Source organism: Antedon mediterranea, chromosome 7, assembly GCF_964355755.1.
Source record: "Antedon mediterranea chromosome 7, ecAntMedi1.1, whole genome shotgun sequence".
Classification (NCBI taxonomy): domain Eukaryota; kingdom Metazoa; phylum Echinodermata; class Crinoidea; order Comatulida; family Antedonidae; genus Antedon; species Antedon mediterranea.
In genome coordinates, this window is record NC_092676.1 from 4,673,311 (window position 1) to 4,699,219 (window position 25,909).

At 34.8% G+C, this 25,909-nt stretch overlaps 2 protein-coding genes across 2 annotated transcripts; one reads left to right on the top strand and one right to left on the bottom strand.

Moving 5' to 3' along the window:
- Positions 1-152: 152 nt before the first annotated feature.
- LOC140054548 (exportin-4-like) lies at positions 153-25,463 on the top strand. The gene is made up of 21 exons (XM_072099580.1): positions 153-200; positions 842-947; positions 1,113-1,254; positions 1,703-1,838; positions 2,248-2,364; positions 2,729-2,884; positions 3,708-3,821; positions 4,504-4,661; positions 5,192-5,369; positions 11,809-11,985; positions 15,339-15,481; positions 15,749-15,894; positions 16,452-16,629; positions 17,062-17,221; positions 17,834-18,003; positions 18,627-18,801; positions 19,134-19,427; positions 19,707-19,878; positions 20,930-21,045; positions 22,432-22,773; positions 23,331-25,463. Exons 1-21 carry the CDS (start codon positions 153-155, stop codon positions 23,526-23,528), a joined length of 3,426 nt encoding a protein of 1,141 aa, XP_071955681.1. The 3' UTR covers positions 23,529-25,463.
- Positions 7,834-10,490, bottom strand: LOC140054401 (uncharacterized). The gene has a single exon (XM_072099380.1). The coding sequence runs from the start codon at positions 10,488-10,490 to the stop codon at positions 8,523-8,525; it is 1,968 nt and encodes a 655-aa protein (XP_071955481.1). The 3' UTR covers positions 7,834-8,522.
- Positions 25,464-25,909: the final 446 nt, after the last annotated feature.

Below are 25,909 nucleotides of genomic sequence, written 5' to 3' on the forward strand. Positions count from 1 at the left end.
AGCTTTCAAAGTTTAAACCAATCCGAATTGACTACAAGTATAATACAATCTGATTGGTCGTCAACAGGAGTTACGCAACCAATTTGCTCCCACTCCTCCGGAATCTTATGTTATATGAAGCGCCATCTTTCGTTTGGAAGTGAGAATACGGTATGGCGAATTTCGTGCATGAATTGGAGCAGGCGGCACATATTATTTTGGTAAGAAATGGGGTAAAAACTAAATGAAAAATATAGTGTGTAGTTTATATGAATATAATAATGTAGAAAGAATAATTTTGAAAATTTCTGTGTTTGTTACTTCTTTATTTGTGGTTGTATTAGTAGCGATAATTCTAGGCTCCTAGTCCTAGGCTTGTCTCTGTTCTGTTGCCGGTCTGGATTCGAAAACGTGTCGGGGCGGGGGTTGATAATGCGTGCGAGGGCATGAGTTGATAGGCACTAACTGTACTGTAGGCCTAGGGCAGCAGGTGGGCGAATTAAATGACGGATGTACACGTTGATTGGAACCTTCCGCTGTGCTATTGTATAGTGCCAAACTAGACGTTCTGAACATGATAAGATTGAGCCCAAATTCTCTCCTTAATTCCAAAAGTTAGTTGTGTGTGAATGATATATGTTATTGAATCAAACTTAAAACTAAAAATTAAAAATGTTCAGTTTAGTTTAGTTGCTCGAAAATTACAATAAAATAAGTGCTCTTTGTTAGTCTATTTTTTCAGTTGAGTTGCTTTTAGGGAGTTGTCAACTCCCTGCTTTTACATTGAATAATAATAATATATCTCTCAAGTTAAAAGGTAAACAAGTATATGTTTTTTTTTTAAATTTTACTATTAACATAGGCTCCCCCTCAAGCTGTGACGCATCAACAACGTCAAGCAGCTGAGGAGGTTATTCTTGCATTTCGAAAGTCCAACAACTCATTAAGTGTTTGCAGACATATATTTGGTAAGAATTAAATCTCTTTAAAATAAGGTTAAATTAGTATGAAAAACAGTTTCATATTGAATGCTGGAGATAAAAAGAAAACAAAATCTTTCTGTTCTTTTTCCTTCGCCACATAATAATATGTTAAAAAATAAACAAAACCTAACTATTTATTACTTTTTTCAGAACATAGCAAACACGATTATGTATTATTCCAAGCCGCAACCACTATCAAAGATGTCGTGGTCAGAAACTGGAAAGAGCTGGACAAAAATGAAATTGAATCTGTTCGATCATTTTTACTTCATTTTGTAACGCAGAAGCAGAGGTGAGAATGTACAGTACTGACTCGGGATTAAGCCCACCCTCTTGGCTATAAGCCCACTCTCTTGAGTATAAGGCCACCTTCTTGGATATAAGCCTACCTTCTCAAGTATAAGTCCACCTTCACGGAAATAAGCCCACGTTCAGATATAGACCCACTTTCGTGGGTATAAGCCCACCTTTTCAGGTATAACCCCATCTTTTCGGGTATAAGCCCACATTCTCGAGTATAAGCCCACCCACTCGGGTATAGGCCCCCTCTCAAGTCAAAACCTATTCGTTTTGAGATCTGCTGAGTGCAGGGTAAAACATAGTTTGATCACTAGGCCTAGCTGATGAAGACTATGTTTTGGAGGCCTACTTTAGGCTATGTTAGGGAGGCTAAACTAACTTGTAGTTAATTAGTAGTAGTTAATTGTAGTCAATTCCATAACAAAACATTTCTTATTTAGTTTACAGAGTTACGTGCGTGAACAAGTCCTACAAGCTGTTGCCATCATCTTCAAACGCGGAACGTTGGACGGGAAAAATCGACATCAACTTATGGAAGATGTTTCTCAAATGGTGGCGAGTGGCAATCCTCAAATGGTATAATTTTGTTGCTTCTCTATACCATGGTTTGACCTTTGATCTTTGACCTGGTGCTTGTAAGTTGTTATCACACTGGGCAAAGATAATATGTTAGAACAATTCTCCCAAAATGTTAGACTCTCTAAAACAATTCTCCCAAAAACTAACCATTCCAAATTAATACTAATATAATATATTGAAATTACAATTTGACTGCTAGATATTGTACAATGGGCTAGTGCTGAATGGAGTTATTATATATTGTTCCCTGTAGTAATTGTAGAGCAGTGCCTACTGGTACAATCTCTGTTATAGACACTTTGGTGGACCCCAGAGGTGACCCCTTAATAGAGGTTCTATTGTGCTTATCATTGCAAAACTATTGAATAGTTTTGACCACATTTCTTTCCCTTCATTGTTTCTACAGCAAACCATAGCCTGTTCTGTATTATCAGCGTTGTTGAACGAGTTCTCTAGTTCTGCTCGGGCAAGTGACATGGGTCTTAACTGGGAGTTTCACACAACCTGCAAACGAAACTTTGAGGTATTAATGTTTTATTTACTAAAGGAACAAAATTATTGTTTTAGATAAAGATTTTAAAAAATAATATTATTTTTAAAATGCCGTAAAAATAAGAACTTTAAGATCATTGTTCATACATTAATAAAAAAAGCTATTATAAATTTAATCGTGTTTTCTACAAATGCAAATTTAATACAGATAATTTGTTTGTAAAAGTGAAAAACTATATATGTTACATTAAAATGGCATATTCAACAAATAATTATTTTTTCAGGGGGAAAATATATCTTTAAAATCATTGTACTACAGTATTTAGTTTAAGAATATTGTTTAATAAAAAAGTCTATTAATATTATTTATCATTTCAATTCAATTTTTTCTAAAGGTAAATGATTTAAAGCAGATTTTCATGCTTGCTGTACAACTTTTACATCAGCATAGTAACAGTCCAGAACTTCACAACCCACAAAGGAAGGCCGTGGTAAGTCGTTATCTCAATGTCTGTGAGCAAATACTCTGCTGGGACTTCAGTAACATTCGTCATATCCTTTCAGTGACATGTTTAATGTCATTTATATGAGTTATGTTATTTATGTGTTACTACATTAGTAGAGTGTAGAAATAATAAAAAAAACATGAAATGAATAAAGCTCTGGCTATACTATCAAACTAGTTTGACAAAAAAAGTGTGTTGTGCCCAAATAGGGTAGTGATATCATGTCCATATATCATGGACATTTCCATATTATCTGTGGAGGCTATCGGCATGGTCAACCTTGCATCTAAATCCTATTTTCCTATTGACACAGTTGGCCGTTCTCCTTATCATGTTTATCGGTACAAGCAACTAGGCCCACAGTTGACACAGACAATAAAAAATAATAAATTACACATTATTATTTTAAAGCATATTGTGGTTTGGGACAATTTTATTGGTTTAACTATAATTATGATAAGGTTGATATTAAGCTTGGTCTACACTAAAATTTACGTGACAAAAAATGTGATGTGCCCATATATGGACATAATGATGTCATATCACTACCATATCTGGGTATATCACACTTTTTTTTGTCAAACTACTATGATAGTATAGACAGAGCTTTAGTCATTTATGTCACATACCAGTGGTCCTTAATGGGATGAACTCTTAATTTGAGGACACCATTATTAGACCTTAAATAATGTTTGGTTCTCACTAGAGACACAATGGACGTAATGCAAGTGAGTTGACCAATCACAAGTGATGGATTATTCACTCATTGGTCACCACTCTTGCATTGCATTTACGTCCTTGCATTGCGTCCTAGTGGGAACCAAACTTAAGAGCTAGTTGTGCTACAATAATTCCTTAACAATGAACACCAGCCAGACGTACAATGATCGTATCAACTGATATTTTGGTGAATTTCTTCAAACCAGACAAGAGTTGGCGACAAACTGTTATGGACAAGAAACTTGTTGAGTATTTTTTTCAGGTAAAGAATGTAAAAATGTAATGAGATTATGTTGTTTTCCAAGCTCTGTATTATAATAATAATATTGAACATTTATAAAGCACTCTTCACCGGAGTCTCACAGCGCAACATGAAAAAAATAACTATTAAAATAGTTGAGTTTTCAGGAGAGATTTTAATTGAAAAGGGGATGGAGTGTAACTGATGGAACAAAGAAGTTTGTTCTAATAATAATAATACTCGTTCTTATATAGCGCTTATTGCGCAATGCTGCTAGCACTTTATGCCTAGATGGTTTTTAAATAGGGCAGCGCTAACATATTAATGTTAATTGTAAAAGTAAATCTCAAAAAGTAGTTCATATAATGTCATTTTAGCTGTCACAGCGCAAGTGTGCGACCTAAGCAAGTCTTCTCGGATAAGGACTATAAACCGTAGGTCCAGTGTATACTGTACATATTGCTTGTGTGCACTTTAAAGAACCTAGTACATCTTTCAAGACGAGTAGGGGGTTACCCCGGTGTTGTTCACACACACTGTTGTGGATAGACGTAATGGCGCCGTAGTTGGTTGCCGATGACACGATGTGACCCTTAGGGGAGAAGAATGTTGTTGAAAAGGTGTAACATCTACGTCTACAGCGCTCTGATCTTCATGAAATAGCGCTATTTAAATGTTGCATTATTATATTTGTCGCTTTCAGATACACAGTCTTGTCCGTCAGGATCCTGAGGTGTGCCATCATGCTCTCCAGTGTTTAGTGCAGATGGCGTCACTGAGTGGCAGTGTATTCCTTGCGGAAGAACAGCGGCAGGAATACTTCACCAACTACATACGATGTTTCTTGCTAATGCTCTCAAGGTAAATAAAACGGTTTGCGGTGAAAAAATCTTTCAGAAAGCTATCTGTATGTTTTCTATATATAAGGGCTAGTGAATAATTCTGTCTTATATCATGTGGAACCCGCTACCAACAGTTGCTGTATCAGCTCCAGCGGCTACAGCCTTCAAGTTGCTATCAAAGAGCTGCCGCTGTCTGCTTGTGGTGGTAATAGTCTTCCTTAAATCAAGATCAGTTTTAATGCATCCTGTTTTCCTTGTTTCTCCTTCAAATTGTACACGTTTTTGCATATTTTGGCTCTGACACCTTTACACAATCCCAGTATAGTTTCATTATAAGTTGCAAAAGAATAATAATAAATAGTTTAAAAATATAGCGCATATAAACAAGCTCTCGATGCTGTACATAAAATAAATTTAAATTAATGAAAGGCTTGTTTGAAAAGAAAAGACTTCAACAAGTTTAGAGTGGCACACTGGTGTAATGATTGAAAAAATCATTACACCACTATCGCCCAAGTGGATCTTTTTGATGTTTCTCTTATTTTACAGTATTGGAGATATCCACAGCTACGAAGCAGTAGGCCTAGGCAGCATTGCAAGCCGTTTGATTTCCGTTTATCCCATTTCCCTCATGGTGTGCCTTCCACCTGAACTATTGTCTTCCTTTATACAAAGTCTTTCAACTCTTACTATGTACTTTGGCAGGCAGGCCGCAATGGAAGAAGTGGTAAGTCTTTTTCAAATTTATTCAAAACTAAAATTCCTTTTAAAACTACAAAGCTTTATGTGACAAAAATATGTGATGTGCCCATATATGGACATGATGATGTCATATCACTACCATATTTGGGTATATCACTACCATATTTGGGCACATCAAACTTTTTTTTTCAGGAGCTTAAAAGAATGGAAAAAATGAGTAATGACAGGATTTGAACCTTGGACTGTCTTGCTATCAAGTTATTCAACTGTTATAGACTGAAAGAGATTAATTCTTACTAGAAAATCCTAATTACTTAGGAAGCTAGGCCTAGATCACATTTTAGGGTATTTTTTAAGTAGAAATCTCGGGGAAAATCTATACGGTAGGCATAGCACAGGTAAGACCAATTAGGCCGCCTAGATGGCCTGGCCGTCTAATTGCTAGGCCTACATCGGAATATAGCTTTTAGATAGCCTAAATCGTAGCTAGAAGAAATATCGTCATTTTCAGTTCATGCAGCGGGAAATCCCCGGGTATAGTCCCACCTCCCAAATTCGGGAAAATTTCACGTACAAGGGGGTTGGGATTATACCCGGGGAAATACGGTAGTAATATTGAAAGGGAGCCCTCTATATTAATCCAACTAATTTGTTTTAAAATTCTCTCTAACATTTAAAACAAATCCTGATATGTTTTCAATAACTAATGCAATAGTATTCAAAAGATTAAAGACACCTTCCCTACGTTTTTTAGATCTATTTTAAGATCACAAACTATATTTAATCTAAAAATAATATGGTCCTATTGCGATAACTTTTTTCGTCTTTAAATGGTTAAAAATGTGAAAAATAAGTCGATTCTAATAATTATAGCGGCCCGCTCTAAATCCCAAAATGCATTGCGCGCGGATTGATATTTCTGTTTTTCTTCTGTAATTCACCCACTTTTCGATACAACGTCAGGCTAGGTAGCTAGCGTACGATGTTCGTACGTTACCGATGTTTACCAGCTAGGCCTACAAAACTAAGCCTTATAGCTAGGCTAGGCCTAAAGACCGTCCACGAGAGGTCAGTCGCCGCGAGCTACCTAGGTAGTGCATTGTTTCTTACTTTTTATCATAATTTACCATAAAACGTACATTTAAGACAAGGAATGACCTGGTTTAATGTTTTTAAAGTAATATATATGTATTATTTTTACAAAACGTCACAAATTGTAGGGAAGGTGTCTTTAAACTATGTTTTAAACACTGGGTGAATAATAGCTATTAATTTATTATATACTGAACTAGGATTTGGACCAAGCTTTATTCATTTATACGTATGTTAAATACCAAGCTAGAGTGCCACTATAATTTTGAAAGTTAACAAATATACTGATTATTGTTTTCATAACATTTTTTTTATACATTACAAATTTGATATAGACATTGAACCTTGCTATGTAAATAAGGTAATTTATTTACTATCAGACTATAATTTGATTTATTATAATTGAATGTTTTATTAATGTCTGGTGCATGCTAAGCCCCTGGATACTGAAGCCCCCTCATCTAGGGGCCTTGTGTTTCAGACAGTAAATCCAGATGAAACCGGTTCCAGTGCTGTTCCAAGAGTTTCAATGCTAAGTAAATGCAGTAAAGGTTACCGAGGATGCGAGGATTCCGCTTGATTCGTTTATGCTAATTATAGATGATATTGATTATATCAATTAATTTGAAAGAACCTTAAATATTATATTAATAGTAAATTGTTTAATTAATAATGAAAGATAAAGGACAGTGAAACAGAATAGGGAAAACAGCTTTCACTGAAATATAGTAACTGTATCTACACATTTTGAACAGGCTTTTTTCATGGTAGAGAAAATACGATAACAATTTCTATTAGTAATATTCTCTACATTCAATTTTAACTCATAAACATTTAATATTTGTATTTAACACATACAGTAGACCCCTATTAAGGGGACACATTTAGAGGACCAAACAGAAGTGTCCCCTTTAATAGAGATTTGTGTCAGCCTTGTTTCACAGAAAAGTGTATGGATGTCCCTTTAATAGAGGTTTTTTCCTAATTTGAGTCCCAAAGGAGGGGTTCCACATATTTTGTTGGAGAACTGTACAAAATTACTTCATTTTGAACACAAGTTCTTTCGGCTAGGCTAGCATAACATGTTTAGTACTGATAAGAGTTCAACACAGGAAGCACAGGCTCATAACGCATTACCCCCAGGAGCTTTGCATCAAGTATATCCTGATAAAACAATGAATCTGATTGGCTAGCATTGGAGGTCACATTCATAATGAAACGAGTCTTCAAAACTGAGCTGGAAAATTGTAAATTTAATACAAATTTGCAAGGTTTTTTATTAATACAATTTTTACATTGATTTGTTGAATTTTACCAAGAATTTTTCAAAAATAGAACAAAAACTTTACTCCTTCCTAGTATTATATCAAATGTAATTTTTATTAAATGATGTTGAGTATTTTTGTACAATACATTATTTATTTTAATCCAATTTAAAAGGTATGGAATAATTTGCATTAAAACTTCTAACTTAATTTACAAATATCTAAATGTTATCTTTACATGCTTCTATACATACTGTAGCTTATTTTTTATTTATACATCATTTAAAGCTTTTTGACGAAACCTTTTCACCAAAAAATTCAAAAAATAGAACAAACACATTGTATCTAAGATCTTTATATACCCACACACATCTAGAACTGAGCACAGCTCCGATATTGCATGTATTTTTAAACTTAATTTTTTACATCTTATTTAATTAGCATATTGCCTTGATTGCACCTGTGCAATGTAAATAATAAACTGTACATGCAAATTAACCTGACCTTGTGACCTAATATACCTTATTTATATAACAATACTTTGAAAAACATTTAAAACAAAGTAGAAACATGTTTGTCACTACAATATAAAAATTACACAATAGATTGACCACCTGTGTATAGTTGATGTAAATTAGTCAATTTGTGATAGCTTTCTGAATCTACCCCAAGTTTCTAAATTCACATGGCAAATTTTAAAAAATTAGTTTATTCAAAAGAGATTGTTTCAGATTAACATTTACATGTTTGAACATTACCATTTTCAGGTTTTAAAGTTTTTGTTGTTAAAACAGAATATTATTAAAAATCTAAATTTTAATTTAATAACTAATTAGGAAGGGATCATCTTCATCATCATAGTCAACATTTGCGTATTGTTTTGGTTTTTTAAGCTTTTCTCCTGTTGAATGCCTCCTTGCAGGTTTACTCTTAGAATCTCGCAAAACTTTGTTGTACGCCGAGTTTTCAAATGACTGGTCCCGTGATAGAAATGGGTTCTTGCCAGAAGCAGAGCTGTTTGATCTTCCTGGATATTTGGGTGCCGGATAATCAGATCTTTCCGGGTATTTTGGTGCCGGATGATCAGATGTTTCCGGATATTTCGGTGCCAGGTAATCGGATCTTTCCGGGTATTTTGGTGCCGGATAATCAGATCTTTCTCGGTATTTTGGTGATTGATAATCAGATCTTTCCGGATATTTTGGTGCCGGAATATCGGGTGCTGGATATTTTGGTGCCGGTGGAAGCTCCGGTCTTCCTGGGTACTTTGGCACAGGAGGATCTTTAGGAATCATGTAGAAGCTTTCGTCTTGTTCCTTTTTGTCTTGTAGGACAGAAATGGTTGATTTTTTTTCCTCGTTTGCGGAGTGTAACACAATGTGTAATGTTGCATTGCCAGGTGATTGTCCTGTAGAGTGTACGATACTGTTGCGATTTCCTGCGTTCTCCATGTCATCGGTGGCAGCATATAGATGAGCTATTTCATCGTTGTTTACAATGCCAACTTGTTGGTTACGATGTGAGTAGTTCACCTCTCGATATCCACTACTGCTGCTCCTAGAACTCCCGCTGATAGATCGTATCGATCGTTTCTGGTTTGATCGGCACTTGCGAATGAGTTTTGGTGTACAGAAAAGTGTGATTATTAGTAAGGCGAGAAAGCCGATACCACCCGAGTTCAGTAGAAGCACAAAAATAAAACCGCGTTTTTCGTTTGGGTCTAACGATAAAAATGAGTTACCTGCTGATTTTGTAGGCATTTCAGTTGTGCTCTGAGTTTGTATTACTAATAACGGTCTAGGTATCTTAATCGTTCTCACGACAATCTTTGCCTCGGCAAATGCTAATGTTTGATAGGTCGACTTAAGTTCGCACCGAACAGTTGCTTTGTCCAGTGTTTTCTTCGCACTCACAATGTGCATAGTTTTGTGATCAATGCTAAATTTAATCTCCTTACTATCGTGAAGTATTTTCTTCCCATTTATCGACCAAAAGAAGTCAGATTTGTAAACCGATGGATTTTCGGTTTGGTGACTACACGTAAAGCTTATACTCTTGCCCTCTAACGTGTACGCCACACTTGGTGTAATGCGTATTTGAGCATGTTGTTGGATACGGATTGGTCCAATTTTGCAGGCTGTTATTTTCCTTATCGCACGACTAGTAGCATTGCATATAAACACCGCACCTTTATCATCCGCTGTAATTTTCCGAGTGTAAGTATTTCTTGGGAAAAAACCGACTTCGTAAGATCCAGGTAGTGTTACATTTCCTAGATTCCATTCTAGTTTCGCAGGAGGCTTGCCTCCAAATGATTCGCAAATAAATGTGACATTATGTCCAATGATTATCTCCGTTTCAGGTGGTCTTGTCAAGCATGTTGGTTGATTAGCATCCGGTGGTGATAATATCGTTAATTGCGCAATATCAGAATAAATCGTTTCAAGAGTTACTAACGAATAGCATACACAGTTGTACTGGCCATCGTCATCAACTCTCAGTTTCTGAATGTTTAGATTGTATTCTCCTTGGCTGGCGTTCCCAGTTACGGAATAACGTTCCGCATCTTTTCCTAAATCTGTGAAAATATTTATACCTTCACTGACATACTCGTGTTTGTCGACGCGGTACCAATATATATTACAATTCGCAGTATTATTTACACGACATTTTAGTACAACCGGTTCTCCTTGTAATCGTGTTGTTGACTGCGGATTTTCCAAAATATACGCATTACTTGACCAAGTCAACACAAACAAAAAAACTTCTAAAATTATCGTCCGATACATTGTAAAGTGGCTACAGTAAAATTCAATAATAATAGTTCAACGTAAAAACATCACAGAAATTTAGTACAATTAAGTACAAAACGTTTTCTAAAGATACCGGATCAAAATTGTCAAGAATCCTCCGTGAAATAATCAACAGGTGACAACTGGGACCGAACAGTAAACATTTCTTTTTCTATGACGCCATTACTAGAAATAGAATGAAAAATCTTTGTAAACCACTCTAAAAGCTTTTTAGAACATTAAATAGTATTCTATAAATGTTGTCGAATCATTATTCGATGAAGCGTATCAGATGACTAAAGTTACTGAAAATGTAGAAATCTTCGGTTCAAGAAAAAAAAAACCTGGCAGAGGAATGAATGAATCGTTAATAAGACTAATTGAAACTTCCTTCAACAAGTACAACCGGAATGCTCCATTTATGTTACAGGGGTGTTCATTTTTATTTATAATTCTCTCTCCTCATACTACATTTTGCTTTCTCTTTCTTTATTATCGATCAGGAATATTTATTTCAAGATAAAATGGCTTTAATATATTTTTACAATATAGAGAATGTTTTGTTCTTCTTTAAAATATTTAAAGTGTTTTTGTTGGCTTGTTTCTTAATTTGTTTGAAATGACTAAATTCCCTGACTCATTGTAGTAATGTTTTTCCACCCAAATTAAAAAGTATATTTGTCATTGATTCATAGTTATTAATAATTTTGGAAAAATAATATTTGAAATACTGTACACTAATAAATAATTATTAGTAATGTATCATTATCACATTATGATGACATTGTAAGAAAAGGTTTTTTTTTAAACTTAGACGTAAAAACAAAATGCATCATTATTTATTTACCTACAAATAAAACTTGTACATATATATACATAAGTTCAGTTGGTTTTCTACAATTTCTTGTTAATATAATTATATTCAGTCATTGTTTATTGATGATTGTTTTTAATACCTAAAATAAATTAAGCCAGATTCAAAAATTCATTAAAGATAATATGCGATAAAAAAAATAAAAAAAGTCATGGAGAGAAAGGATTAATACAATAAAATACAAAAAAAGGTTTCTGAGTAGCATAACATTGTTCAATGTGCAAACTGCCATTTTCCATCTTTTGCTAATAAAAAATCATAATTTTAAAGCTTTGTCTATATTAAAAGTGTGATGTGCCCAAATATGGTAGTGATATGCCCAAATATGGTAGTGATATGACATGTCCATATATGGGAATATCAAATTTTGTTTGATAGTGTAGACAGAACTTTAGATACATCATTTTCTTGACCAATCAGAATACAAATAATTGTTTTCAGATGCACAAAGATGACATGCTTCACCAAGAGGCATTTGACATGGTGCTCAACTGCTGGACCACATTGCTGATGGACACCCATCACTTTCCCAAGGGCTTCTTTAAACCATATGCAACCGAGATTTACAACTGTTATCTCCAGTGCCATCTTGCAACTCCAGATGGTACAAGAAACCAGGTTAGTACTAAATTATGCAGCCCTACTTGGCCCAGCCAATCTAACAACAGGACACTGAACTAATCTTGCCAAGATAGGAACTTATAACAGTCCTTTGATCTTATGTCTGGCTGCGACAAATACCAACAGTACTGTACTATGTACATATTCTCCACTGCGCGCGGTGTCTGTTAACAGGCGTGAAACTGATTATGTTGCAGCCACAGATAAACCCTTTGGTCTCTGGAGCTTAGCATAGCTGTTGTTGGATTGCCTTGCTTGGACCAAGTTGACGTGGTGAGACGTATTAACGTAGGACTCAGTTGGCTGGGAAAAATGTTGTTTAGGGCCAAGTTGACTGAGTTCCTTAATTAGTTTAAAACAAGTGTTCATCATAATTGTTTCACTCAATTAATCTCTGTACTGTATAATAATGTTCTCTGATACATTGTCATATGTTTGTCACATGTTTCAACTGTATCATAGAAATTGTTAATTGCCTATGATAATAATGATGATAATATTTGAGAAACATTGTTTCTATAATATTGTACAGTAGGATCCAAATAAAGTTATTTCAAGTGTATACAACTAAATTTTTTTATGTGTTTAATTTGTAATGTACTTTTTGTTTATAATAGAATTGAAATGCCAGGCCTAATTGGATATTACTTGGCATTTGATATTTAAATATTTTTTGGCCATGAACAAGTGTCAGTTGATAGATACCTCATGATGTAAAAGTATTATGAAAAGTACTTTAGGATATACACATAGTGAACAGTAGCAAACAATTAGAAAAGAGAGATATAATCTAGCCAAGTTCAATTTCCTGCCCAGAATCAGCCACTCATAAAGTGTCAAAAGATGTATTAGTTTTTATGTACCCAATTGGTTTGTGTAATGATACTATAAAGCTCTGTCTACACCATCAAACTAGTTTGACAAAAAATGTGCCCAAATATGGTAGTGATATTCCCAAATATGGTAGTGATATTCCCAAATATGGTAGTGATATTCCCAAATATGGTAGTGATATTCCCAAATATGGTTGTGATATTCCCAAATATGGTTGTGATATTCCCAAATATGGTTGTGATATTCCCAAATATGGTTGTGATATGCCCAAATATGGTTGTGATATGCCCAATATGGTAGTGATACGACAATACATCATAACGTCCATATATGGGCACATCACATTTTTTTGTCACATAAAATTTGATAGTGTTGACAGAGCTTTAGACCATCGCAAAATGGAAATAGATAATTCCTCCATGATTAAACAAAATACTAAAAACATTTTATAAGTAGCCATTGAAGGAAAAACTTTATTATTATTATTTATTAATTTCTGCATTTATACAAACAAATAGCTAATAAAAAAACCATATTAAATGAATGAATAAGAAAACAGAATAAATAATGTAAATAAATAATTTTCTCAATCCAAAAAATTTGTTTAAAGCCTTTAGAGCACAATGTTATGTGAACTGGGCATTTTTTGTTTTATAATTCTATGTGAGCATTTTTGTGTTAATTCTGTAATATTACCATTAGCATACATTATAACCCTCAAAGATATGATCATGTCAATGTTAAATTTCAAACTCATTTCCGCCTCCTCGCGTAATAGACTCATTTTATATGAGATCTAACTATAAAACATGCGAGTTTGATTTGCTCAGCTTCCTGTTTTCCTCATTGACTTGAAATCAGCTGATGACGAGATTTAAATTCTGATACACCATTTTGTCAAATATTCAGAAAGTTTAGTGGTATTTACTGATATTTTATAGTTGTTTGCTGAAATGAAATTAGAAAAACTATAAATAAAATGTAACCTAATTTTAGGTTGTTGATCTGATTTTAAATTTAATTAATTTATTCAACTTTATTATCACAAACTCAGGGGAAATTCATTTGGTTGTGGTATACAAATATTCATAAAAACTTTTAAAAGCACACAAAAAGGCAAGCACAACAATCTAATAATAAAAATCTAAAACATTTAAATACACAGAGAGAAACTAATAGCACACTAAAATCATGTTTTGTTTTATGAAATCAAAATCAAATTTTTAAAAGTTATTTGTGTTATATCCGTATTAAAATATATAAGCCCAATTTTATGTTTAAGAAGATGGGCTTTTGCATAGAATACAATATAAAATAAATAATAAAATAAAATAATAATATAAACTAGAAAGCCACTCCGAGAGTGCATACCTCCGCCTACTGTAAAATTCTCCTACATAAGATTTCTCCGGTAAAAAAAATATATATATATTTGTGTGTGTCTTAATGCTGTTTGTGATTTAGCCTAATTTCACTACAAGCATGTGTAATGGAATATGTAACGAGCCTTTCAATGAACAATAGCTTCAGTTGACTAACAATAGAACAGTAACGCGAAAATCAAACGAGTGAATTTGAAAAGAAAATAGGTTTTTTAAACTACTGGCATAAAAAAACGTGAACATTAAATCAAATTATGTTTTAAAATTACAAATCACAAATTATAACTCTTGCCTCTTGTACAAAAATGAAGTTTTTTGGACAAGGTTCTCGAGAAAATGCAATTTCAGTATACTTGTTACTTTAAGACTGCTCGCCGGCTTTTGAAAAATTCTGTCCTATCTTTTAACACTAGCAGGTCTGAAAAGTATACTAAAAAGTGGTCCAGAATTGGGACAATGGTCCCAAAATTTAATGGAATGGTCCTTGACCACATATCTATCTGTATATTCATTTTGGTAAAGATCTTGTAATTACTTTTTGAGTAATCCTGCTAACAAACAAACAAACAAACACACGCTACCGATTACATATACCTCCTTGGCGGAGGTAAATAAAACAAAGCAAACTGCTCAAATGTATTACGTTAAACTCTCCATAAATTTTAATTTTTGAAAATAAAAAAAATATTCAAATTTCACAAAATTTTCTTGTTGTTCATAAGGTTCTAAATTCATTCATTATTTATTAAAAATTGTTTCGAGAAAAACAGACATTTTGGCCAGTCAAGTTTGTTTCATTTTCGCAGATTGTCTAGGCTTCAAATTATTTTCATGGCAACACTGCAATTATTAAAGATACTGGTTATCAATACTTAGTGAGTGAGTGGCCAAGCGTGGAACCGTAATTACGTAGCCATTAACATCGGCAAGGGTTCAAGGCTCACTCTCTCATGATTCTGGTGGTAGAACAAGTCTTCTCGGATAAGGACTATAAACTGTAGGTCAAGCTAGCTCATGTGCACTTTAAAGAACCTTGTACAATTTGTGTGTTGTCAAAAAGATGTCAGGTTTTGATAGATTTTCCAAATATAATTTTAAAATCCTTAATATTTACAAATTATACATTTTTTTCAGACTGACAGTGGCAGAGCAAATGCAGAAGAGGAGGAAGTGAACGAGTTGGAGGAAGATGATCATGACCTCTTTGGTGACCAGTTGATCAGTATAGCATTCTTAGGAAGGTCTTGTCTGGACCACAGCTTACAACTTAATATCAAGTAAGTCTTCTGGATTTTGTAATTTTTATTTTGCTTGGGTGTAAGTGGGAATTCAAAGTCTTCTACCCATATTAAAACTAATGGTAATAACATTCTGCCATCCACCAATAACATTCTGCCATCCACCAATAATATTCTTCCATCCACCAATAACATTCTGCCATCCACCAATAACATTCTGCTATCCAATAACATTCTGCCATCCACCATCTACACTATCTTGTTTCATCGCTTACTATAAATTTAAACAAATGATTGGTATTGCAGAATATTAGAGGAGAGAATACAGCGCCTGCACAGCCACCTACAACGAGTGAAATCACAATCAACCGCTGGTGCTTCAGTAGATAATATGGATAGTAAACTAATGGTTGATTTATTTGAAGATATACATTGGCTTGTTCTTATATCAGGTACGTATAAAGGCCCATTTACACTAGAATGATAACGATCGACCATAAATAGTTAAATGTACATTTTTCTTGAATAAAACAGAAGGAAGTAGATAGGCCTAAGTTTTAGAACTATAGGATAATTATTTATGCTGCAGTGTCTTTGATAAAATGATTTTCCTTTAAAATCCAATCAAATGACATCATGATCAATACAAACAATAACATCGTTGTATTGTCACGATATTGCTCCTACCAATCATGACGTCATTTGATTGGACGTGTGGAAATATAATTTTCATCAAAGGCAGCATAGATGGTTATCCTATTTTTCTAGATTAAAAACATTTTAAATTTCTTTTTGTTTCAGGTGTGAAAAATGAATATTTATCTATTTATCGTCAATCGTTAACATCCTAGTGTAAATGCGCCTTAACACATCTCATGTGAAGGACAAGGACAATAAGAATATTAACATTAAATAAGCTTTTAAACCTCTATGGATAAATTTAACAAATAAAATCCTATACAATTTTGATTAATTTGGAATATATTAGAACTCCATTATTTTTTTATAGGGTACTTACTAGCTGATAATGCCAAGGGGGAAACCCCTCTCGTTCCCTTTGAGGTAATGGAATATTCCATCCACGAAACACCAAATGTAAATATTGAGACGACATTACAAGTATTAGGCTCACCAGGACATACAGCATCTTCTATACCTGGTAGTGAATCCGGAGATAAAGTTGTGAGGTAAGCAGTAAATTCAGACTATTTTCTTTTCTATCGAGTAAAGAATGAAACAAAACTATAACTCGAATGAACGAATATTGATGATACCAACCACCACCATCAACGTTGTAATTTCCGGTCTGAAAATTATATATTTTTTAGACTATATTTAGCAAATTTGTAGTTATGGACGTGTTCCTTAGATTATGACCAATCAGAAAAAAGAGGCCATTTTCCATTTAATGACCTCTTTAAGCTCTGTCTACACTATCAAATTGTATGTGACAAAGAAATGTGATGTGCCCATATATGGACACAATGATGTCCTATCACTACCATATTTAGGCATATCACTACCATATTCAGGCACATCACACTTTTTTTTGATAGTGTGGACAGAGCTTTAAAAAATAATTAGTAGTAATAAGTAGTTAAAAAAGTTTTTTTTTTTAGATTGATAGCGGCAGTATTTCGTTTATCTGAAGTTGAACGACGTGCAATAGAAGCGAATCTTGCGTATATTCTCAGTCCACAACTGGGCACTACCATCGTCTGGTTTCTCCAGCGATGGTGTCGCACTTATCTTGTCCTAAAGGAGAATTACTATTCGCAGGTTAGTTAAATATAAGCGCTAACTCAATTATTGAGGATATCTTAGCCAAGGATTTTTCTTTAACGTATTATTTTAAATTTTTTAGTGCAATTTTTATTTTTGGTTCCGATCTTCTTTCGAATTGTGAAAATACTTTTATTATGTACAACAATTTCTTGTTAATTCAGGAAGATTTGATTGATGTTCCAGTTAGTTTTTGTTTTAAAATGTTGTATTTGTTAATCAATCTTCTGCCATATGGACATATGCTGATTTATTTGAGATCATAGCGAGTGAGTAGCTGAGTGGTTAAGACAGTGGGACCGTAATTACGTAGCCATAACATCGGCAAGGGTTCGAGACTCACTCGTTCAATGGTTCTGGTGGTAGAACGAGTCTTCTTGGATAAGGAATTTAAACCGTAGGTCCAGTGTACCCTGGGGTACTAGTACATCAAAGCCACTGATCATAGCTCCCTCTGGAAGACCAGTCTTTGACTGAAAAGGTTGCCCAGTATAAATAAAATATTTTCAATTAAATTCAATCTAATGATGGACTATGTATTATGTTGTAAACAAAGTTACAAACTCACAAATGAAAAAAAATGACAATCTAATATTTCTCTTTTCTTAGGTCAGTCTTCCCATTGTCAGCGCCTTTGGGATGGACACGGCAGGATCCCAGTGGGCTACCAGCTTCCTCCTGGAAAAAGTGATTTCAAATTTATCCGTTTGGAGCTCAGAAGAAACGCTAGCGAATGATACAATCAATTTACTTGTTACATTAGTTGAGAAAAAAGAAAGGTTGGTTTACTGTCAAATTTCTATAGTATTATAATCCATAATATTAAGATAAATAAATATAATAATTTAATAATAATTATAAATAATAATACATAATTCTTATAGAGTATCATGGTGTGACATCACAACGATAGAGGGCGCTTCATGATTGCTAGACAACCAAAAAATGCGTTCAGCGCTACTATGTTGATAAACAGTAAAGATCTGTATTTCTATCAAATTATGTATCTTAGCTTGATTGTTTTTAGCTTAAACTATAGTTGAAGAATAAATAAATTATTAAAAACAAATATTTGGTGATCTTTTGAAATTTTAGTTTGTTTTTATTGAAAATTATTAATAAGCCTATTCCAAACCATTGGTGATTTTGGAGTCACTCAGGCAGGCTGAACGCATTTTTGGTAGCGCTATCAACCACGCAGCGCCACCTACCGTCGTGACGTCAGCACCGTGGTACTCTATAGTACAGTAATAACATTTGATGACTATGAAACTTTATGTGACAAAAAATGTCATATCACTTCCATATTTGGGCATATCACTTAACTACCATATTTGAGCACATCACACTATTTTGATAGTGTAGACAGAGCTTTACTATCAATCATGTGTTTTGTTTAAAGGTGTGCAGCTGTGTTGACTTGCAACCATTTCTGGACGCTAGTTAAACATCACCTCTCTTGCCAGCCACCCCTTGATGTCCTATCACTTGATGTTAAGTGCAACGTAATGAAAGCATTAGTGTTAGCAGGCTCTATGGCAATTGACCAAACTACCAAAGATAGATTTAACCAAGAGGTAAGGGGATTTTTACATAATTAGCATTCTTCATACTATAATGCACAGTTCTCAACAATTTTGTGCCCAAAAGGATTTACGCACATCAAGTTCATACTCACATTTTTTTTGCTTTGGCTTTCTATACATTTGTTATGACCCTGTACAGCGCCAACAGTCTTTCAGATGGAATTTCTGTTGGATCTCCCTTTTGCTTCAACTGTTTTCAGCTCTCATTATTTTCATTGAATGAAGAAACTTTATACAGTGTTTACCATGTGAAACGGAGCATAAAAATAAGTTATAAATTATTAAATTATAAGTTATTCAATTGACATATTCTTTTTTCTAAGGTATTGCAACCCTTACAAGAAAAGTTCTTTGGTTATGTCGATGAAGAATCCTTTGACGCAAGGGCCACCAATGAAGAAGTAAAATCAGACATTTGTTTTTGTCTAAGCCTGCTGACGGGTGTCCTGCAAGCTACAAGAGTTCTTAATGTCGAACATCTTCATAATTTTTGCGTTCCGTTTTTACCCCGTTGCTTGGCTCTCGTTAAAGTTTATCAGAATTATCCGGAAGTGATTGTTCTTATACTGCAAGTTTTTGTCGAGTTGGCGAACCGCCAGCTGTGCTACATAAGTCAGGTATGAACCATTTTTAGCATATCATAGTACAACATCTTTAGCTAATTTACAGTTTTAATTTTAGGCAATAAAATAAAACTAATTAAACTATGTAATATGAACAATAGCAATAGAGTGTATTGATATATTATGAAGAGATAGAAAATACAATAAAAAAAACACATTTGAATGGTATGTAAGAAAGAACATTTGATCTTTCAAATTTTCTCCTCCCCCCCCCCCCCCCCTATTCAAATCATCAACATTCATTATTTTTGTATACTATTTATTTTTTCGTAGAGTCAAAGTCATAGATTTTATGAATCAAGTCTGACGTTATTACATACCTACTCAAAGTACAATTTGGGTAAAAAGAGCCGTGAGGTGGCCTCGGAAGAAGACAGATGTGAAGACGTGTCACTTCTTATGGACCTTCTTACCAACTTATTGTCAAAGGATTTAATAGGATTTGGTAAGTACAATTACTCTCTCAAACACTCTTGGACTGGACCAAATTTCTTGGTTGTAGAAAGGAATTTAAAACATTTTGAAACTTAAGTTCAATTTATTTACCTTTATCACTTCAACAAATTAGAGAAAATCAACACCAAACCTGGAAAACATTATTTACAAAGTGATTTTTGCGGGAAACCCTTCATACGAACCGAAAACACCACCAAAAAAGGATTTGGCCCATGGAAACTTTTTTATCCAGGTTTGGTAAAAAAAAAACCCAATGAAGCTTAAAGGCAATTGGAAGTTTCAACCGAAATGACTTCGAATGCGATGTAAAGCCGTTGGTCCTGTGTACTTAACAGTGCACTTTAAAAAACTTGGTACACTATTCGAAAAGAATAGGGAATCGTCTCCCGGTGTGCTGATCTGGTAGGCGCTGCACTGCTGACTGCTGCGGGTCCATGGAGGGCCTAATCCAAATTTCCTCAGTTTCCAGTTAAACTTGAGGACCAGAAGAAGTTTCTGTTTTTCCACTTGAAATTTATTTACCTTTATCACTTCAACAAATTAGAGAAAATCAACACCAAACCTGGAAAAAATTATTTACAAAGGGATTTTTGCGGGAAACCCTTCATACAAACCAAAAACACCACCAAAAAAGAATTTGGCTCATAGAAAATTTTTTTATCCTGGTTTGGTAAAAAAAAAACCAATGAAGTATTGTTTTCTTTTCAATAAAAAGCTTAAAGGCAATTCAAAGTTTCGGCCGAAATGACTTCGAATTGGATGTAAAGCCGTTGGTCCTGTGTACTTAACAGTGCACATTAAAGAACTTGGTACACTATTCGAAAAGAATAGGGAATCGTCTTTCCTCAGTTTCCAGTTAAACTAGAGGACAAGAATAATACATTTAACATTTAACATCATCACATAGGCATAGACAATTTTGTACTAACTTTTTTGTCACTCTAATGTAAATTGTTCTTTTAATCAACTGATGGTAATTATTGTGGTTATGGAAATAATTGAATAACACATTTTTGTCATGTTTGTCTAATTGATTTTAGATACCACTGATACAGATGTGATCCCAACACACCCCTCCAGCCAAGTATGTGCAGCTGACATCGTCTTATATGGTCTGAATATTGTTGTCCCTCTTATGGATTTGGAGCTTCTAAAAGTGAGTGTTTGGTTATTAACATTTCACAGGAAAATTATTCACTATACAAATAGTGGTTAACCCTGTATAGGGATGTCCCAACGTAGCAGTTGTTTTGTAACAACTTAGGGTGTCACAACAGAAGGGTTATGAAAACATTTCTTCTGGTTTCGATTCGTATAATAATATAAGTAGTTCTTTGATAGTAAACCAATAAAACTTACGTTGGCAAGACAGTTTCGTCTAGCTGTCAGCTTGACTTCTTCAGTTGCTATGATGCGTTATGGCGCCGATTGGTCTCCTTTCCAGCCACTAGATGATTTTGTTGTGTAGCCTAGGGGACCAGTCGTCGTCAGAAGCTGATCGTAAATGTGAGATATATATTCAAGGCCTGTCAGAGAAAATCAAGAGAACATTTAAAAAATATAACATACGAACATACTTTAAACCATCTAACAAAATTAAAAACTTAATCGTCCGACCGAAAGATAAAGCATGCAAAGAGGATTCCTGTGGTGTCGTCTACAAAGTGGGGTGCACCAACTGTGAGATGGTGTACATTGGGGAAACGGGTAGGGCACTCAAAACCAGAATTAAAGAGCACAAGAAAGATGTTGAGGATAACACACAGAACATGCAGACGCGTGCATCACGGAAAGTTTCGTCCTCCATTTTACATAAATCAGCAATCACGGACCATATGACCACACACAACCACATACCTAACTGGGATAAGATAGAGGTACTACACAAAGAACAAGTTTGGCTTAAACGTAAAATTAAAGAAAGCATCAGCATAAGAAAGCAAAATAAAAATACAAAGATGAATAGAGACGAAGGCGCGCACCAACTATCTCACATTTACGATCAGCTTCTGACGACGACTGGTCCCCTAGGCTACACAACAAAATCATCTAGTGGCTGGAAAGGAGACCAATCGGCGCCATAACGCATCATAGCAACTGAAGAAGTCAAGCTGACAGCTAGACGAAACTGTCTTGCCAACGTAAGTTTTATTGGTTTACTATCAAAGAACTACTTATATTATTATAACAGAAGGGTTGTTTTGTAACAAATTAGGATGTCACAACAGAGGGTTTCTTTTGTAACAACTTAGAGTGTCACAACAGAGGGTTTCCTTTCTAACAACTTAGGGTGTTACAACAATAGGATTGTTTTGTTACAACAATAGGATTGTTTTGTAACAGCTTAGGGTGTCACAACAGAGGGATTATTTTTGAACAACTTAGGGTGTCAAAACAGAGGGTTTCTTTTGTAACAATGTAGAATGTCCAACAGAGCGATTCTTTTCTAACAACTTAGGGTGTCACAACAGAGGGATTCTTTTGTAACAACTTAAGGGTGTCACAACAGAGGGTTTCTTTTGTAACAACTTTTCTATGTTAGTTTCCAGATATGTGTTCTCAATACTACAAGCTCATTACATTTATTTGTGAGATATACCCAGAGAAGGTGACCATACTCTCTCAAGATCTCTTCCACAACTTTATGGCTTCTCTTGAGCTGGGCCTAACCAACTTTGGTGCTGATGTAGCTAAACTGTGCTTTGATGGAATAGCCAGCCTTTGTGTGCATTGTCACAGTCTAGAGGACCGTAACAACCCACTGTGGTCCGCCCTGCAAGGTATCCTAAAGGTGATGTTTAATCTCCTTGTGCTGGAGCCTTTTGAAACGGATTTAATCAACCCTGCTGCTGAGGCCCTCTATGGACTGATCTGCTGCCATCAGGTAAACATTAATTTATCGTCCACAGTAATCATACTGTAGGCCTAGTTTAGTCGTTATTGCATGCCAATTCTTGCATGACTATCTCTGCAATGAAGCCAGTGAATGTACTCTCATGCTTGATTTTTGTCTTTTCACTTGCAACTACTACTACTGCTGATCTCTTGCAGTTCCACAAAATGTAGCTTTTATTTTAGCGTGTTGTTTATATCTTTTTATATCTTGGTACCAAATTATATACCCGCTCACCTGTGGTGGTCACTTTGAGTGGTGATGGTCAGTATTAAAGTAGAGATAAATTTTCCCCGTATCCACACAGGGGACTGCCCCACCGGAGGTGCTGACCGGTCGTGGGGGACCAATGTTTTTTTACTTTTTTTTTGGTATTTAATTGTTGTTGTATGTATGTACATGTAAATGCATTTAAATAATAGCCACCAAACTGACAAACACTCGCTTCTTTTTGGTGTACTGCTGGGTGTTGTTGTCAAAATTGTAAATTTTAATAATTGAAATTGTGATTGTGAATAAACTAATATATTGTATATTTCACTTCACAGGCTTATTACACTGAGCTAGTGAACCATTTGCTAAGTACCCAATCAGATCCAACCTACTATCAGCGTTTGGCAGAAGCTTTTAACCTTTTGACCCCTCCAGGACAGCCACTATCCTTAGATAGAGCGCACAAGGCATCATTTTACAAGAAGCTGGAAACGTTCTTATCAAATGTACGTTTACTACTTTGTGTGAAATGATGATGTATAAAGAACCTTGATGAAGATATAAAAGCAGCTTGTTTCTCTTCCATTTTCATGAATGGATTATTATCAGTGGTAGAATGATAACATGGAGGAAATGATATTGGTGATGAGCAACAACACATCTGGTTTATGCAAATTATTTGCGCAAGTAACGCATGATATGGTAATCAGATGCTAGTGCCAATTATATCAACAGAGCAGAAAATGATTTCAGAAGTAAAATTGAAGAACTGATGTTGGTAATACAGTAAAACAATACTGGTTCAGATTTGGCTGATGACAATTGGCAGAAATGGCCTTCCTGTTGAAACTAAATGGCAGAACTTGATGTTCGTAATACAGTATAGTAAATACTATACTATTACTGATGATAGTTGGCAGAAATGGTCTTCCTGCCGGAAAGTACTGATGTTGGTAATACAATATATCAATACTGGATCAGCTATTGCTGATGATAGTGGCTAGAAACTGTGTTCCTAATGGAAGTACAATGTTGGTAATACAATACATCAATACTGAATCAACTATTGCTGATGATAGTTGGGAGTACTGGAGTCAGTAATACAATATTTCAATGCTGGTTCAGCTTTTGCTGATAACAGTTGGCAGAAATGGTCTTCCTGTTGAAAGTAAATGGCAGAATTTGATGTTGGTAATACAGTATAGAAATACTGGTTCAACTATTGCTGATGACAATTGGCAGAAATGGTCTTCCTGCTGGAAGTAAATGGCAGAACTTGATTATGGTAATAAAATACATCAATGCTGTTTCAGCTATTGCTGATGACAGAACTGGTCTTTCTTATGATGTCAGAAATACAGCAGAACAGAACAGAACAGAAATCTTACTGTAGGAAGTAAAAGATGATGGTACTGATGTCAACATGGTGGAATGATGTTGCTTTGGATGGAGACCGTTGGAGATACTGTAGCATGCATAAGTGTAAATGGGTACCTACAGGTCGTTGGAGATACTGTAGCATGCATGAGTGTTAATGGGTACCTACAGGTCGTTGGAGATACTGTAGCATGCATGAGTGTTAATGGGTACCTACAGGTCGTTGGAGATACTGTAGCATGCATGAGTGTTAATGGGTACCTACAGGTCGTTGGAGATACTGTAGCATGCATGAGTGTTAATGGGTACCTACAGGTCGTTGGAGATACTGTAGCATGCATGAGTGTTAATGGGTACCTACAGGTCGTTGGAGATACTGTAGCATGCATGGGTGTTAATGGGTACCTACAGGTCGTTGGAGATACTGTAGCATGCATGAGTGTTAATGGGTACCTACAGGTCGTTGGAGATACTGTAGCATGCATGAGTGTTAATGGGTACCTACAGGTCGTTGGAGATACTGTAGCATGCATGAGTGTTAATGGGTACCTGCAGGTCGTTGGAGATACTGTAGCATGCATGAGTGTAAATGGGTACCTGCAGGTCGTTGGAGATACTGTAGCATGCATGAGTGTTAATGGGTACCTGCAGGTCGTTGGAGATACTGTAGCATGCATGAGTGTAAATGGGTACCTGCAGGAATATTTACCAGGCAGATCTTGTTACAAGATATCTCCAGTTAGTTTTTATGTGCTTATTTATTTCCAAAATATGTTTTAAAACTCTTTATTAATCGATAGATGGACCAAAAAGCTTTATTTATGTAAAAAATAAGTTTATAAATAATTCGTCAAATTTTAAACAATTTTAACTGGCAATTTTTATTGCCAACTTTAATGTAAGAGAATTTAAATTTTACTCATGTACTTTATTTTAAATGCTATAAAACTGATATTTAAATGACCTATGTTATGTGCTGTATTTATTTTTGTGGGTATAATTTAATGAAAATATGAATGGATATGACTGGCCTGTTTTCCATGTGTTTTTTAATCTGCCAAACCGTTTTCTACCACGCCTCCTTCAGCGATTCAAACGTAGTAGTTTTTTTTTACGAGAAAAAGTTTCAAACCAACCAATCCAAGGGTTCAATCCTTACCTAGTTCCTGCTCCACTCCCTCAACTAAGATTTTATAATCGCGATAAATTAGTTTATCTATCCTGTATTGCGAGTTACTAGCTGTTGGATGCGTAAAAAACTTAACAGCTGTTTGCTGTTGTATTGGAAAATCTAAGGACAGCATGGATTCTTTGGCAGAGCCAAAATGTTCAACTCAATTTGTGGAAAGCCGTGAGTATTTGCTTTGTGTCAATAAGTATCAGTTTAGCTTTTGTAGTTCACTGGCTCTGTTGTCTAAACGTGTAGTCGGAACGAAGGGTGGTTTTTATATAATAGAAACTCACTGAGATAAATAGTTTTAAATATTTATTCAACTCCCCTGATACTGATTTGGCTGGCCTGACAAGTCTGTCTTTT